Source organism: Nelumbo nucifera, chromosome 7 (genome assembly GCF_055504915.1).
Source record: "Nelumbo nucifera cultivar China Antique chromosome 7, China Antique-T2T, whole genome shotgun sequence".
NCBI classification, from domain to species: Eukaryota; Viridiplantae; Streptophyta; class Magnoliopsida; order Proteales; family Nelumbonaceae; genus Nelumbo; species Nelumbo nucifera.
Genome location: NC_142655.1, coordinates 26322528 through 26336667, shown reverse-complemented (window position 1 = coordinate 26336667; position 14140 = coordinate 26322528). Strand labels below are relative to the sequence as shown.

Here is a 14140-nt window from a genome sequence, read left to right as displayed (position 1 = left end):
TATGTAAATTCATTAGTTCAGTGAATGGGCATTGACCAGTAAACCAGTAATTTGCTTTACTTGTCAGATTTCAACTCAATATGTTAAAGACAAAAGTCCATACGAATGTTGAATTCCCATTTTCGTGACACTTGTACCTGCTTCACTCTTCAATAAGGGGGAGAATAATTTACCAGCGCTCACAAAAATAAGGGGAAAGGAATAGGATTAGGAATCACCATTAGCTTGAAGCCTTTAAGTGTTCAGAAGATCTTTAGCGTGCTGCGTGCGGCTGCACAGAATGAGTATGAAATATGAACACGGGTACAGAATCGTGAAAGAATAATGAAAGACTATCTTTAACCTTTTATCAGTAATAATTCGGATGGATTACATCAGATTCCCTTGGACCTCTCAATATTGAATTGAACCTTGCTACTGAAACTGGATACCTTTACTGTTGATTTTCTCATATAAGTACATGGTACACAACAGTAACATTTTGAGGCCTGGGTAGCATAGGCCTCAAGCCCAATAAACAGATCATATCCCACCGAACCAATCTACAAGACTAGTCAAATTGAAACTATATCAGCCCTATTGGATATAATAGTATTCACAAGCTGTTCAAAGTAGCAACAGCAGCCACAGCAAGGATAAAATGACAATAAATAAACGACTGAAAAAAAGCCTAGTAAAACTTATTGCTACAAGATCTAGCAATAATTTTGGCTGCGTTACCACCAAATAATGGCCTTTTAGCACAGGGAAATAAAATACCAATACCTCTACTCCATTACAGATAGTTTAATGGTCGGACCAGGGCGCTAGTCGAAATAAATCGCTTTACTCGAAGAAATGGTCTTCGAACACCTCTGGCTCCTCTTTCGTATACCTGCCACATCAATAGTCATCATAACCATAATCTTCATCGTAACCATATCCATCTTCATTTTCATAGTACAAGTCGCCATAAGCACTGCCATTCTCTTCATATTCCTCTTCTTGACCCAGCTCATCATTGTTGTCCTTCCAATCCGGTTCAACTTCTTCCTTGCCTGATTTCTTGTCAGTGCCCTGCCTAATGGCATCATCTGACTCCATGCGTTTTTTCTTGTTCTCAGGAGTCGACTGTAACGAGCAGACATCAATCCTTTTAGGTGTTTTCAGAAAAAGGAGTTCAAAAACAAACTAGAAATCTGTGCAAAAAATAAAGTCACTATTTCAGTGAGTTCCAGTTAATTTAAAAAAAGTAAAGTTTGTATTGAATAATCTGCTTCACTGTATCCAAGCCATTCTTCTGCTACAAAGAGTGTTTTGGTAAATGTAAACAGGGCTCCCATTATCCACATTGAGAAATACTTGGACATCATGTTGGCAACTAAATGTTTGTTCTGCTACAAAGAGTGTTTTGGTAAATGTAAACAGGGCTCCCATTATCCACATTGAGAAATACGACATCATGTTGGCAACTAAATGTTTGAGCAATTAAGCATTATTTTGTTATTTGAAGGAACCTAGCTCTAATAGGTAATAAAATGAGAGAAAATAGACTAAGATGGTTAGGTCAAGTGCATAGAAGACCATCAACACACCCACAAGAAGTGATTTGTTGCAAGTTAAAGAGGCTAGAGGTGGACCAAAAAGCACATTACATTGGTAGTAGTAGTAGTAAGAAATGATTTAAGTGCCAATGATCTAACAATGGATATGGCATTAAACAGAGCAAAATGGCAAAACACGTTTTACATAGCTGATTCCATATAGTTGGGATAAGGCTTGGATGACAATGACTTCGTAAGCATTATTTTCCAGGGCTCCAAAATAAGCCTTGCAGTGAAATTCCAGACCAAGGGTTAGCAAGATTGCAGATTATGCTCCACCCAAGATGTGTTGTGACATATATAAGGTTCAGATTATGATCCAGTTTCGTGCAAAGCACAACTCTTTTGATGGCACAACAAATTTCATACATGTCATGATAATGATGGAATTTATCCAAAGAATGCGATTTAACTCTCCTAAACAAGTAAAAATCATGGTTTAAAATGTCCTTAATTTCCCTAAAATTTCCACGACATATTTCCATTTCCATGGGTAGTGATATGAAATTTTACCGGAATCAACATTTCCCCAATGAACACTACCAGCACTATGTGGTGTACAACAAATAGTTTCCACAACATATTTCCATTTCCACTTCCATGGGTAGCGACATGAAATTTTATTGGAATCAACATATTTCCCAATAAACACTACCAGTACTATATGTAGTCCAAGAGATAGTATTATAACATAAGTTGGTACAATATTGTAAATATGTTAACTAACAATTTTATTGTCTGCCTAACTTACATGATTATCACTTTGAGCTAGCTCAATATTCATTTCAAACATGAAGTTAAAAATTAGTTTTTTTGTTTCTGTAATAGATTAATCTGTTGATCTATTATAATCATTTACATTTTCTATATGTTAAAATATTGCCTTAACTCATTTTATCATGAAGCTCTGAATCTTAAAATTTTATAGGGCAACTTCTGAACGTATTCTTTTGTCTATAACCTTAGTTTCTTAGCTCTATTTAATGATTTGCAACAAGATAATAATTTAAAAAGGTGTGCCTATGCTTTTTTTTATCATTTCATAAAATATCTTTCTATATTTTGCATATTTTTAAATGTTTCCACCATGTCTATAATTTTTACAATATTTCCATACAGCATTTCCGACATGTTTCATATATTTGGATGACCGACATTTCCACTGCATCAACATTTTAAACCTTGGTAAAAACAACCTTTACCCTGCATTTAACCACTTCATTTCCATGTCCTCCAGTCTTGAATTGTTCCAAGTGGAATGAAAACTTGGACCTTGTGTTCTGTGGAAACACTTCTGACAGAACCGATGACATTATTGTACATCCTCTCTGTTTTAATATTTTTATCAGTAACAGATCAAAGGGGTTTATCAACAAGAAGGGTAAAAGAGTACATAAAAAGGTAGGGCTGTCAATGGGTCGGGTCTACCCGATAGACCCGAACCGTATTTATAGGTTCCGGTTCTATGATTCATTCCGATGGGTTGGCTCTGGTTTTATTTTATGTGTCCCGATTAATACCGGTTCGGGACCGGTTTTGACTGTCCCAAACCGACTAGACCCAAACCGATTATATATACATGTTTTAGAGTTATAGGTATGCCTAAAAATGTAATTTTACTTTTAACACCTAAAACCCTCGAGCTCAAAACCTTTTGGCCTTTACCCTTTTGTTTTGCTTTTGCCGTTTGTAGCTTATAAAGTTCTACTCGTCACTTTCTCTCTCTGAGAAAGTTTCTCATCACCGTCTCTGTGTCTCACCTATTCTCAGACCTCACTGATTCTCAGTCACCACCGTCTCCTACACACCAAGCTCTACCTATGGATAAAGAAAAAGAGAAGATGGGGTAGAAGAAAAAAAGCTTATCATAGTTTAAATGCCACCCATGTAAACCTGGGACTGGGAGTACCAGATAAATGGACGGCTAGTAAGTGGGTTCTAGCTTAATTACTGGATATTTCAATTCTTGAATAAGGAGGCAGTTTAATTTAAAGATCACTCGATATATGCAGGTTTGCTTAGTTTTTTCCCATTATCTTCAATTTAATTGCTATTCTTTTGTTTTTAGTAAGGTTAAACTGAAATTATATAGGATTGTAGGCTGTTTACAGATTTATTTTTAGCAAGATTATACAAGTAGAACAGGGATTTTTTTTTGACAAATATCCTACTGATATTCTGATAACAAGTTATTGAACAAAATGTTCTTTTCTTATCAAACTAGCATCAAGTAAGTCCTTTTCTGCTGCTGTATTCATTAGTAATATTAATTAATTAATATAGATTTTTATTAATATAGAATATTTTATCAAAAACTACAGGTCTTACCATCTTAAGTATGGGTTTTTATTTTATCGGGTCCAATCAGGGTAGACCTGATTGTTCCGATTGGCCCATTGGTTTGGTACCGATTGTGAAATAATAGAACCGATCGGATCTGGTTCGGTTCCGGTACTGTCGGTTTGGAACGTTTCTACCTGTCCCGAACCAGACCCGGACCGTTGACAGCCCTATAAAAAGAAAAAAGAGCTAGGCAAATATGGCTAGCACACTTAAAAAAATCATTATGCCTGATACAAGGGAGAACAACTCTCAATGCTTAGCCATCTTCAGCCAGGTTCTAATACAAATCAACCATATCATCTTCTTCCCTAACCTTTCTAATCAGATAATGATACAAAAGCAATTATCTGACTCACCTTTGTCCCCTCCAAATTCTGGTTTGTCATATCCCAAATGAGTATCCAGTCTCGGCCCTTAAAGGTAAGAAGTTTGGTATAAAAGGAATATCTATTGCCTATGGGATGGTCCACCTGGAGAAGAGAATTAATATTTCGCCATCATGATTATAACCCCCCTCCCAATATTTCATCTTCCCGTGTCATGTTTAAAAACATTAGACAACAAATATGGACCAAGCCAATTACGTTCCAAGGAAAAGAGCTCCTACTGTTACATCCTGTTGATGTGTATAATCTCATACTGCTATTGTTAATCCAAACAAGTTTGACTTAGCTAGCAGATTTTCATTTTCTTGTTTCTTTTTCCTTCAAATTTTATTCTTACTGTAGCTGACCACATAACGGGTTCTAAACATTGCATGGACATGGACATGGACATGAGAATTAAATCCAACACATGTCTATGAGTCTAACTTGATAAGGTGAAAATATATGGATTCACCTCCACAGAAAAGAAATAGAAGAGATTTTTTTTATCGGTATCTAAAAAAAGATATATGCTATTAAGTTCGTCTATGCACTTTGAAATCTAAACATTTATGTTTGTCAGTTAATAACATCCCATAGTCAAAGTGAAACTCATGAGTAAATAAGCTAGTAATGTATGTCCGATAAGCGAGAAAGAGGAAAATATTAACTGTCCCTCAAGAATCCATCTTTTGGAATCCAATGTGTAACACACACTGTCCATTTGGTAGAGCCTACGCAACCATGTTAGTGAGGTACTATAGATGGGGTGTTTAATATGTTGTACTATAGATGCAGGAGCTGAAGAGTCAAAATTGGAATTTTATGAAATTTTATGTATTTCTGTATTTTTGGAAAGTAGGGGTATTTTTGTCATTTTGAAAATTTCTTTGGGGCCCATTGATAGGGTTTAATTTGTCTATTTTTAGTTTGTTTATGTTTAAAATTTCAGAGTCATTGCATAAGTAGGATTAGAGTTATTGAGTCTTCTTTGAATTGATATAGGATATGACAGGCCTAGTTTGAGTCCTAATAGGATTATTGAGTCTAACAGTTTGACTCCTAAGACTATTATTAATCTAACAGTTTGACTCCTAGGGTTATTATGAGTTCAAAATCTATAAATATGTATGGACGTTTTATACAAAAGGCAATGAAATATATTGAGTTTTCTTAAGCTTATGCTAACTATGGTGAGTGATCCCATGCCCTAGAGTGATTCTTGGCCTTGTGAGTGATTCCAGGCACTCTCTCTTCCTTCTCTCCTTATTTTTCTCTCTTATTCCTTCAAGAAGCCATTACAGCCATAAAATTCTGATCAAGAAGATCATTCAACATTCTCTAAGGACTAGAACCAGTGATTTAAAGGACACACCTAGGCGCACAGGCAAGGCGCATTTTAGGGTATGTGCCTCACCTAGGTCCTAGGCGCAGCCCTTTCAAAAGGCGCATACGCCTTGTGCCTCAGCCCAGGCATGCACCTATTGAAAATTTGACGCTTTTTTGCTTTTCTTGAACATAGTAGCTGGACCGGGGGCTCCGCCCTTGAACCCCGTGCCACACTCCTCAAGGCAAGCCCAAACAAGTTCATGCTATGTGTTAAATTCTTAGTTCTCACACAAAAAATAATGAATTTATAATTTTAATTGCTTTTTAAGAAAATATTTTATCAGGATGAATGAATGAACAACATTAGCCCAAACAAGTCCGAGAACCCCCTATTTGCTAATGTTGTTCATTCACTCATCCTAATAAAATATTTTCTTAAAAAGCAATTAAAATTATAAATTCATTATTTTTTTTGTGTGAGAACTAAGAATTTAACACCTAACATGGACTTGTTTGAGCTTTGCCTCGAGGGGCGTGGCACAAAGGCGGTTCGTAGAATCAGGAATTTTTTACATGCTTGAAAATGTTTTATATGTTTGATTTTATTTTTAAATTCTCATTTGAATATGCTTTACATCTTATGTTTATGTATTTTAATATTAAATAATAGTTTTTTTAAAACATTTATTTCAAAATTTAAGTTTATATTTTTTATATTATGTTTAATATTTTTTGTTTTTTTTAATATTTTGGCATGTTTTAAAATTTTTCGATTTTTTTTTTTGTTTTTAGCATTTTTTTTTGTATTTTTGTGTCTTGCTTCAAAAGGTGTGCGCCTCACCTTGTGCCTCAAGTGCAAATTGACCCCTACGCCTTTTTTGCACCTTGCGCTTTTAAAACACTGAATAGAACTGAGTTGTTCCTACATCAACTATCCAGGCATGGTGTGGTTGAATCCAATGGGCCCTATTGTGTTATTGTTGAAACAACACAATGTTTTAAAAGCAGAAGGTGCAAAAAAGGCACAGGGGGTCAATTTGCGCCTAAGGCACAAGGCAAGGCACGCACGCCTTTTTATGCAAGGCACAAAAAATTAAAAAAAAAAGCTAAAAATTAAAAAAATGTCAAAAAAATCAAAAAAAAATGCAAAAAAAATTATTAAACATAGTATTAATAAAAATATAAACTTAAATTTTAAAATAAATATTTTAAAAAACCTATTATCTAATATTAAAATACATAAATATAACATGTAAAGCATATTCAAATGAGAACTTAAAAATAAAATCAAATATATAAAACATTTTCAAGTATATAAAACCCACAATCTCTTTTTTTCTCAATTGCATTACTTCCAAGTAGCTAATGTGATGTAAAACATATTACATTCCTGATTCTACGAACTGCCTTTGTGCCACACCCCTCAAGGCAAGCCCAAACAAGTCCACGTTAGGTCTTAAATTCTTAGTTCTCACACAAAAAATAATGATTTTATAGTTTTTATTGCTTTTTAAGAAGATATTTTATTAGGATGAATGAATGTACAACATTACCAAATAGGGGGTTCACGAAGCGGACCATTTTATTGCTTTTTAAGAAGATATTTTATTGCTTCAAGTAGCTAATGCATTAGGTCCTAGGCGCAACCCTTTCAAAAGGCGCACACTTGGGCTGAGGCACACCAGGGGTGCACCTTTTGAAAGGGCTGTGCCTAGGACCAGGGTGAGGCACCTACCCTGAAATGCACCTCACCTGTGCGCCTAGGCGCACCTTTTAAATCACTGAAACAGCATGGTTTGAACCACCACACAAGACCATTCAACATTCTCTAAGGACTAGAACTGTGCTGGTCCTACATCAACTATCCAGGCATGGTGTGGTTGAATCTACTGGGCACTACTGTGTTGTTGAAACAGCATGGTTTGAACCACACCACACCCCATGAGGTGTTTCTGTTCTGTAATGTGGTGTGGCATGTTATCAGCAAACACCCATCCTAATTCCAAAGGGGGTACTTTAGAACCATATGCGGATGGTCTCAGAAGGCACAACACCCTCAAATGAACATCCAATAGGTATACCCTGCTCCATTATCAACTAATCCACAAAAAACTATATTACCTACAACCCCCTACATGACCCAGGAATCTTTCGCTAGTATCTGACTTAGGGCCCAAAAGTGCCCACATGTTCCTCTCATATCCTTCAGTTCACAATGCAAATTTCAGCTTAAACACCACTTGTCACATAGCTAAAATAAGCCATTCTTCGTTTTTAATTAAGGAATTGAAGCTTTGGACATATCATAGCTTGGGAATGGATCCCTTATCTGATGCACGGATAGCCAATAGGATTCCTCCATGAAAAGAATGTTTTCGTGGAGGGGCTTGCCTGGGAAACTTCCCTTGATTGACTCGCTTAGGTAACTTGTCAGCTATATAAACACAAACAGGCAGAATACATGCAGATGAAAGGCCAACTTACAGAGTCATCAAAAAGCTTCTCCAAGACATCATAATTGATCTTTGAGCTTAGTCTCTGCAAAGAAACCACATTGATACATTTAAATAGGGGAAAATATGTAGTGCAATCAAAGCTTCAAGAGGCCAAGGAAAAAATCAGAATAGAAATGACCGAAAAAAGATTTACAAGGTCAACTAAGCTCAGTTTGGAAAGAGTGCAAATACAAATATGTATAGAGCAAAACCTTATGTGTGGTATTTGTAAACCTTGTATTTGTATTATACATATTTGTATTTGCACTCTTTTCAAATGGAGCCCAAGCAAAAATTGGAGCACCAATCCTGTAAATAGTGAATACTTCTCTGCTCCTTATATTTATCAAAATACTTTCAACACCTTCAGCAGTTAATTTTCTGTGTTCTACCTTCTTAGTCAACATTTGACGAGTAGCTTCTGCAGCTGTTTTTGCAGGGGGTGCATTCCTTGCTTCTGCAGCTCGTTTTTGTTGCCTTTCCTGCATGTGAGGAACACATAAAACAAGACCAAATAAATAGAAGGATGACAATGGTTCAGGCTATTAAATGATTAAGTAAAAACCAAAATATGCAAGGTCAATCCTACGATTACAAGTCATTTCAGTAATGTCTAGTTTTTCTAAAGGACCTAGTTTGAGGTACTAGCCTGCAAATACATAGGTTTCAATCCAATACTAAACAAGAAACCATACAATTTTATAGCTCAGATAGACCTTTGTTGAGATGTATTCAGGATTTCACTATTTTAACATAGACTGTAAACTACCCGGGCAACAAAATACAAAGGGGAAAAAGAAAATGAAGAAGGTTCTGGAAAGTGATGCTCCTTTACCCCTATAAACTACAATATTCATGCATATGATTACACTCTCACAGTTAATTTCTGACTGAACAATCCATGTGGGCACTTTTGGACTGTAAATATTATAGCCAAGTGGAAGATTCTCGGGGTCATTTGAGGGGTTTTAGGTAATGTAATTTTCTACGGATTAGTTGGTTGTGGAACAGGGAACACTTATTGGATACTCATTTCATGGTTCAAAAAGGCTAAAGGCATAGTTTATGCATACTGGCTCAAAAAGGTGAGACGTAAGCCTCAAAAATTAAAAAAAAAAGAATAATTAAAGCTTGTAAGTAATAAAAAGAACTTTTTATAAACTAAGATAGAACGCAATAATTTACAAGTATCCATAAAATATTAGTCTGTAAGTAACAAATTCTAGGCTTTTATCATTCAACAAAATAATTACTAATCAACTAACAACCATAAACCTTTTAGATTCAAGCTTCAAGGTCCAACGTTCTCAAATTGTTCAAATGACCAATCATATGTTTTAGATTATCAAAAATTCCCCATCATCAAAGTTTCTTTCACCAATGAGATCTTCTAATGAATCATCCACATAATTGATACTCGACTTTTGGTAACCCAGCATTTTAGGAGAAAGGAAAGAACTTTGGTGGTGTTTAGTTGGGCCTTCTAAAAAGATCTTTGAAAGTTCAAAAAATCAAAAGATCCTTCAGGCTTTAGAAGACAAAGATAAAGCACAAAGCTTGTTGAGTAAAATTTTCTGGTTGCCATAAAAATAACTTGCTTGATGAATGTCCTCAAACTTGGACCAGACCTGATGACCAGACCATAAAAACGGAATCGGTAGCCAAATGGTTTTAGGTTGGTTGGATGTTAAAATGGTAACTTGATCAAGCCTACCTTAGATACATGTGTAATGTTATAATCAATAATATTTACTGTTTTAAGCTTATTCGGGTGCCAAAGATGGTTTAAGAGAATCAAAAGTTATTTGTTATTTTTGTATTTTTTTTAGTAAATTTCAGTTCAGTGAGATGAACAATTCAACTAGATGGTTGGACAGCTTGATTCATGACCCAAATGACAAATTGATTTATGTTTATTCCAAATTTAAAAATATGCTGTGTTACTAATTCCTGCTGTAAAGGTGATTGCACTCTCACTACTTTTAAGGGTCCTTTGTTCTAAAAACTAACAAATTCATACTTCATTTTTAAGATGTGAGATCCATCTGGTTCAAGCTTTGTGCCCATACAGATGCTGATGTTACCCAATGCCATGATGATGTCAGCAGAATTGGAAGAGAAATATAAAATGCCCACGAATGGATGTTCAAAGGAGGAAGATAATCAGGATTTTGAAGAAGGGGGAGCTGATGTTAGGGAAATAGGGGGGTTCTCGGATAGGTTCAAAAAAAGCAAAAAAGCGTAAAAGCGCCAATTTTTCAAAAGATGCATGCCTGTGTTAGGGCGCAAGGGACATCAAGCATGCGCCTAGGACCTGGGCGAGGCACCTACCCTAAAATGCGTCTCGTCAGTGCACCTAGGCGTGCCTCAGGTGCACCTTTTAAATACTGCTGCATAATTGAGCAAATTTGTGAGATTTCAGATTGGAGGTTCAGTGTCTCTTTGTTGTTAGGGCACAGTTTGGAAATAGTACAAATACAAATATGTATAGTGCAAATACATACAAAATAATACAAAATTGAAGGTTTCGCACTCTACATATTTGTATTTGTACTCCTTCCAAACTAAGCCTTGGTGTAAGGTCAAGTAGGGTTGGAAGGGCAGAACTTTATCGTGTTCGAGTTTTCTCGGGTCAATTGGAGTCACCTGACTCTAAGGTCAAGTAGCCTTGGTGTAGTTTCTTGGTCTTGGAGCTTTAGCATATAGTGGGTTAAGGTTCTCACTTCTTCTCTTGGGTGACTTCTAGTCACCTTTCTTGTACTTTCTTTTTTGTTTTATTAATAAATTTAGGGCCATTTAAAAGAACACCCCCTATATTTTCATGGATTTACTTAAACCCGCACTATAGTTTTAATTTTACTAAAACACTCCCTATAGTTTGCAACCTATTTACTTAATTGACCTTTCACTAAGAAGTGTTTGTTTTTCCATCTCAAAATAGTAAAAATGATCACCTAAACTGGGTGGAAAATGTTCAAGGACATGGAGCCATGATTGTTTATTCCAAAAGTACCCCTAATACAGCAACACTTCTTGGTATAGAAAACAAAATTGACCAAATAGACCCAAATAGAGTGGTTGATATGTCGTTATTAGGGGCAAGAATGGTATTCTCATTTTTATTTATTTATTCAAATGGACATTAGGGTCAAAACAGCCATTTTTCACTGTCATCTAATGGAAGGTCAATTAAGTAAATCGATTGCAAATTATAGGGGGGCATTTTAGTACAATGCAAACTATAGGGTAGGTTTTAGTAAATCCATGAAACTACAGGGGTGTTTTAGTAAATGACCCATAAATTTAATTTTATTACCAAAAAAATGATATCAGCAAAACACTGCGAATCAGCCTTCTTAATTCCTCTTTAGAGGGTTCTAATACGAAGTTATCTTCTACATTGAATGAATGAAAGGAAGAGAATATACCAAGAGCCAAAGAAGGAAAGAGTTTAGGGTAAATTTCTGAACTGGGTCACTCAACCTATTTCCCTTTCTTTATTCAAATGAAAACTAATGGCATAATCACAGAAATACCCTTACTAATATGTTTCCTGATTCTGAATATTCTGCTTGGTATGTTTTATCCCTAGCAGCGCATTCTTCATAACATAACCTACCACTACAACATAACAAAGCTCAAGAAAAAAAAGTGTTGCCACATTTGCTTTGTTATGTGAGCTCCAATAGGTGATAAAATAAGTAGAGTAGGAAGGTTTTGGCACACACTGAGATGGCCATCTATAGCACCAGTAAGAAGAATGATCTGTTAAAAATTGAAGAGGCTAGAAAAGGCTAGGGACAGACCAGAAAGGATATGGATTGAAATGGTGAAAATTGAATTAAGGACTCATAGTTTAACAAAAATATAGCACTAAATATAATGGAATGGTAGAATAGCATTCATGTAGCCAACCCTATATGGTTGAGACAAGGCCTAGATCATAATGAAGATTAGTTTTTCACACAATGCAATTTGAAGCATATTTATTTATTACAATTATCATCCCACACAAGTAACCTTTTAAGTGATATTCTTTGAAAGCACATTTGCATAATCCATTTCTTTTGTCAGTAAGTTCATATAAACCATCAACAACAAAATGATGAGCAATCAAATACTATGATAAGAATAAAAATAAACATGATAAGACATAGAGAAAAGCACCTTTTTTGATTTTGCCACTGCTGCTGCAGCAGCAGCAGCAAGTTCCTGTGCAGCGAGCAAATCCACTGAGCAATTTTGAAAGCTGGCCTCATAAGCTTTCTTAGCAGCAGCAGCTGCCGCTTCCTTAGCTGCTTGTTCCTGTTAAAGTTTACAGCTAAGCCAGCAGTTTACCAGGCACTAACTAAAGAAATTAAGACTAGACCAACAGACAGGTTTGAGAATCAATTATCAAATGGGTTCCAAAAAAACCTCTGAGATAAGGAATGAACATGATAGGGTAAAAACCACAGTATCTATTTCATTATTTTTAGACAGAAGGAAGAATATAATGTATCTAGTTAACAAAATGGTCATAACCAACCAATTCATAAGGTAAATCTGAGTTATGATCTGTGAGTTATGTTACATGATATAGCTCAGAGGATACAACATTCATGCGTATGTGCAATGTGTGTCCTGATGTTCTGTTTATAGAAATCAATTGTCATCTACAAGCCACAGATCATGTTCCCACTCTTAGACTTCTAATTCCCAAAAGTTACAAGTATATATGAGAGAGTAATTCCAATTACCTCGAGATATTCCCTATTCATTTCTTCCCATATAATCTTTTTATACCGCTTCTCCTCCTCATTATGAAGGTATCCATTGACCTATGCAAATTTTCATATTTTGTAAGTCATAACCCAACTTATCTGAAAAGGCATGAAACTGTAGAGACATGAGAACGCAGAAAAGTTTCGAGACATGAATTTCCTAGAGTTGAGAGTTGAGCACTCTTCAATTTTTTAGGATAGGTGAACTATATGGGCTTCATGGATTTTACAAAATAAATCAGGGATTGATCTGGGCCTAAAAGCAATAAAAGGACCAAAAAGGTTCAAAAGAATCAAATTTAATAGTATAGATAAAGATTAACCAATGAGAATAGGTTGCACACCTCAACGTCATCTATATCAGAAAGGCTTTCAGATTCATCACCAGCTTTGTTAGCCATATCATCACATGCATGTGAGGGTTGATTGCAAGCTGTCTCATCAGCAACCTGATGCCCAACTGCAGCTCCTGAAACAGGACATTTTCCCAGCAGCATTTTTAGCATCGGCATCATTCAATGGCAGATCTAAAACTTTTTCGATAAAAAAAAAATGATCATTGGGAGGTTGAGAATATGCAACTGACCAGCACTTGCAGACTCTCCAAAATCCACTCCAAAATCCAGTTTTCTTTTGTCAATCACATCTGTGACGCCTTTCGATGAAGGATCTATTTCTTTCACAAACTAACAAAGAAGAAAAAGAGAGGAAAGTAACATAAGATACAAAAGAAGCTCACGTTATATAGAAGTTCATGTAACAGAAGCAGCAGAATTGACACTAAAAGCAATTAGAAAGCTATAAAGAGCATCCTATAACATTCTAAATAACATGCAGTCAAATGTCTTTCTTCTTCACAATAAGCCGTGGTCAATCAGACAAAACTCCAATTGTAGACAACATAAATCTCAACTTTGCAAATGAGAGGGAAACTGTAGCCAGTCAAATTGAATATTTGACCATAGATGTTTTCTGTCCCTCCTTTCTTCATCTGTGCATTTGAAGGAAACCATGATCAGCCTGTGGGAATAAAGCTGTAGATGACTTAACCCCTAACCAGTTTTGGTAGAAGAACCATAATCAACCAAGTAGAAGCACCTGGTCATAGATAGTTTCTTTCCCACTACTTTCATTCTTACAAGTAAATGAAAGAGAGAAGGAGAAGAATATGTATCATGAAAGTAGAACACACACATAGGAGGTATTCACAGAGAGGACTTCCCTTCCCCTACCTATGTTAGTAATGTTTCCTTCTTTTCTTC

The 14140-nt window shown here is 35.7% G+C and overlaps 1 protein-coding gene across 1 annotated transcript in view; it reads right to left on the bottom strand.

Moving 5' to 3' along the window:
- Nucleotides 1-399: 399 nt before the first annotated feature.
- LOC104593430 (Cyclin/Brf1-like TBP-binding protein) overlaps nucleotides 400-14140 on the bottom strand; it is a 73058-nt gene continuing 59317 nt past the window's right edge. Inside the window, exons 15-21 of the mRNA XM_010253262.3 lie at nucleotides 13465-13564; nucleotides 13223-13347; nucleotides 12855-12935; nucleotides 12283-12420; nucleotides 8508-8597; nucleotides 8105-8158; nucleotides 400-1110 (exon numbers count right to left, since the gene is read on the bottom strand). Coding sequence (XP_010251564.1) covers nucleotides 883-1110; nucleotides 8105-8158; nucleotides 8508-8597; nucleotides 12283-12420; nucleotides 12855-12935; nucleotides 13223-13347; nucleotides 13465-13564 — 816 coding nt within the window. The 3' untranslated portion in view covers nucleotides 400-882. The remainder of the gene's footprint in view (nucleotides 1111-8104; nucleotides 8159-8507; nucleotides 8598-12282; nucleotides 12421-12854; nucleotides 12936-13222; nucleotides 13348-13464; nucleotides 13565-14140) is intronic.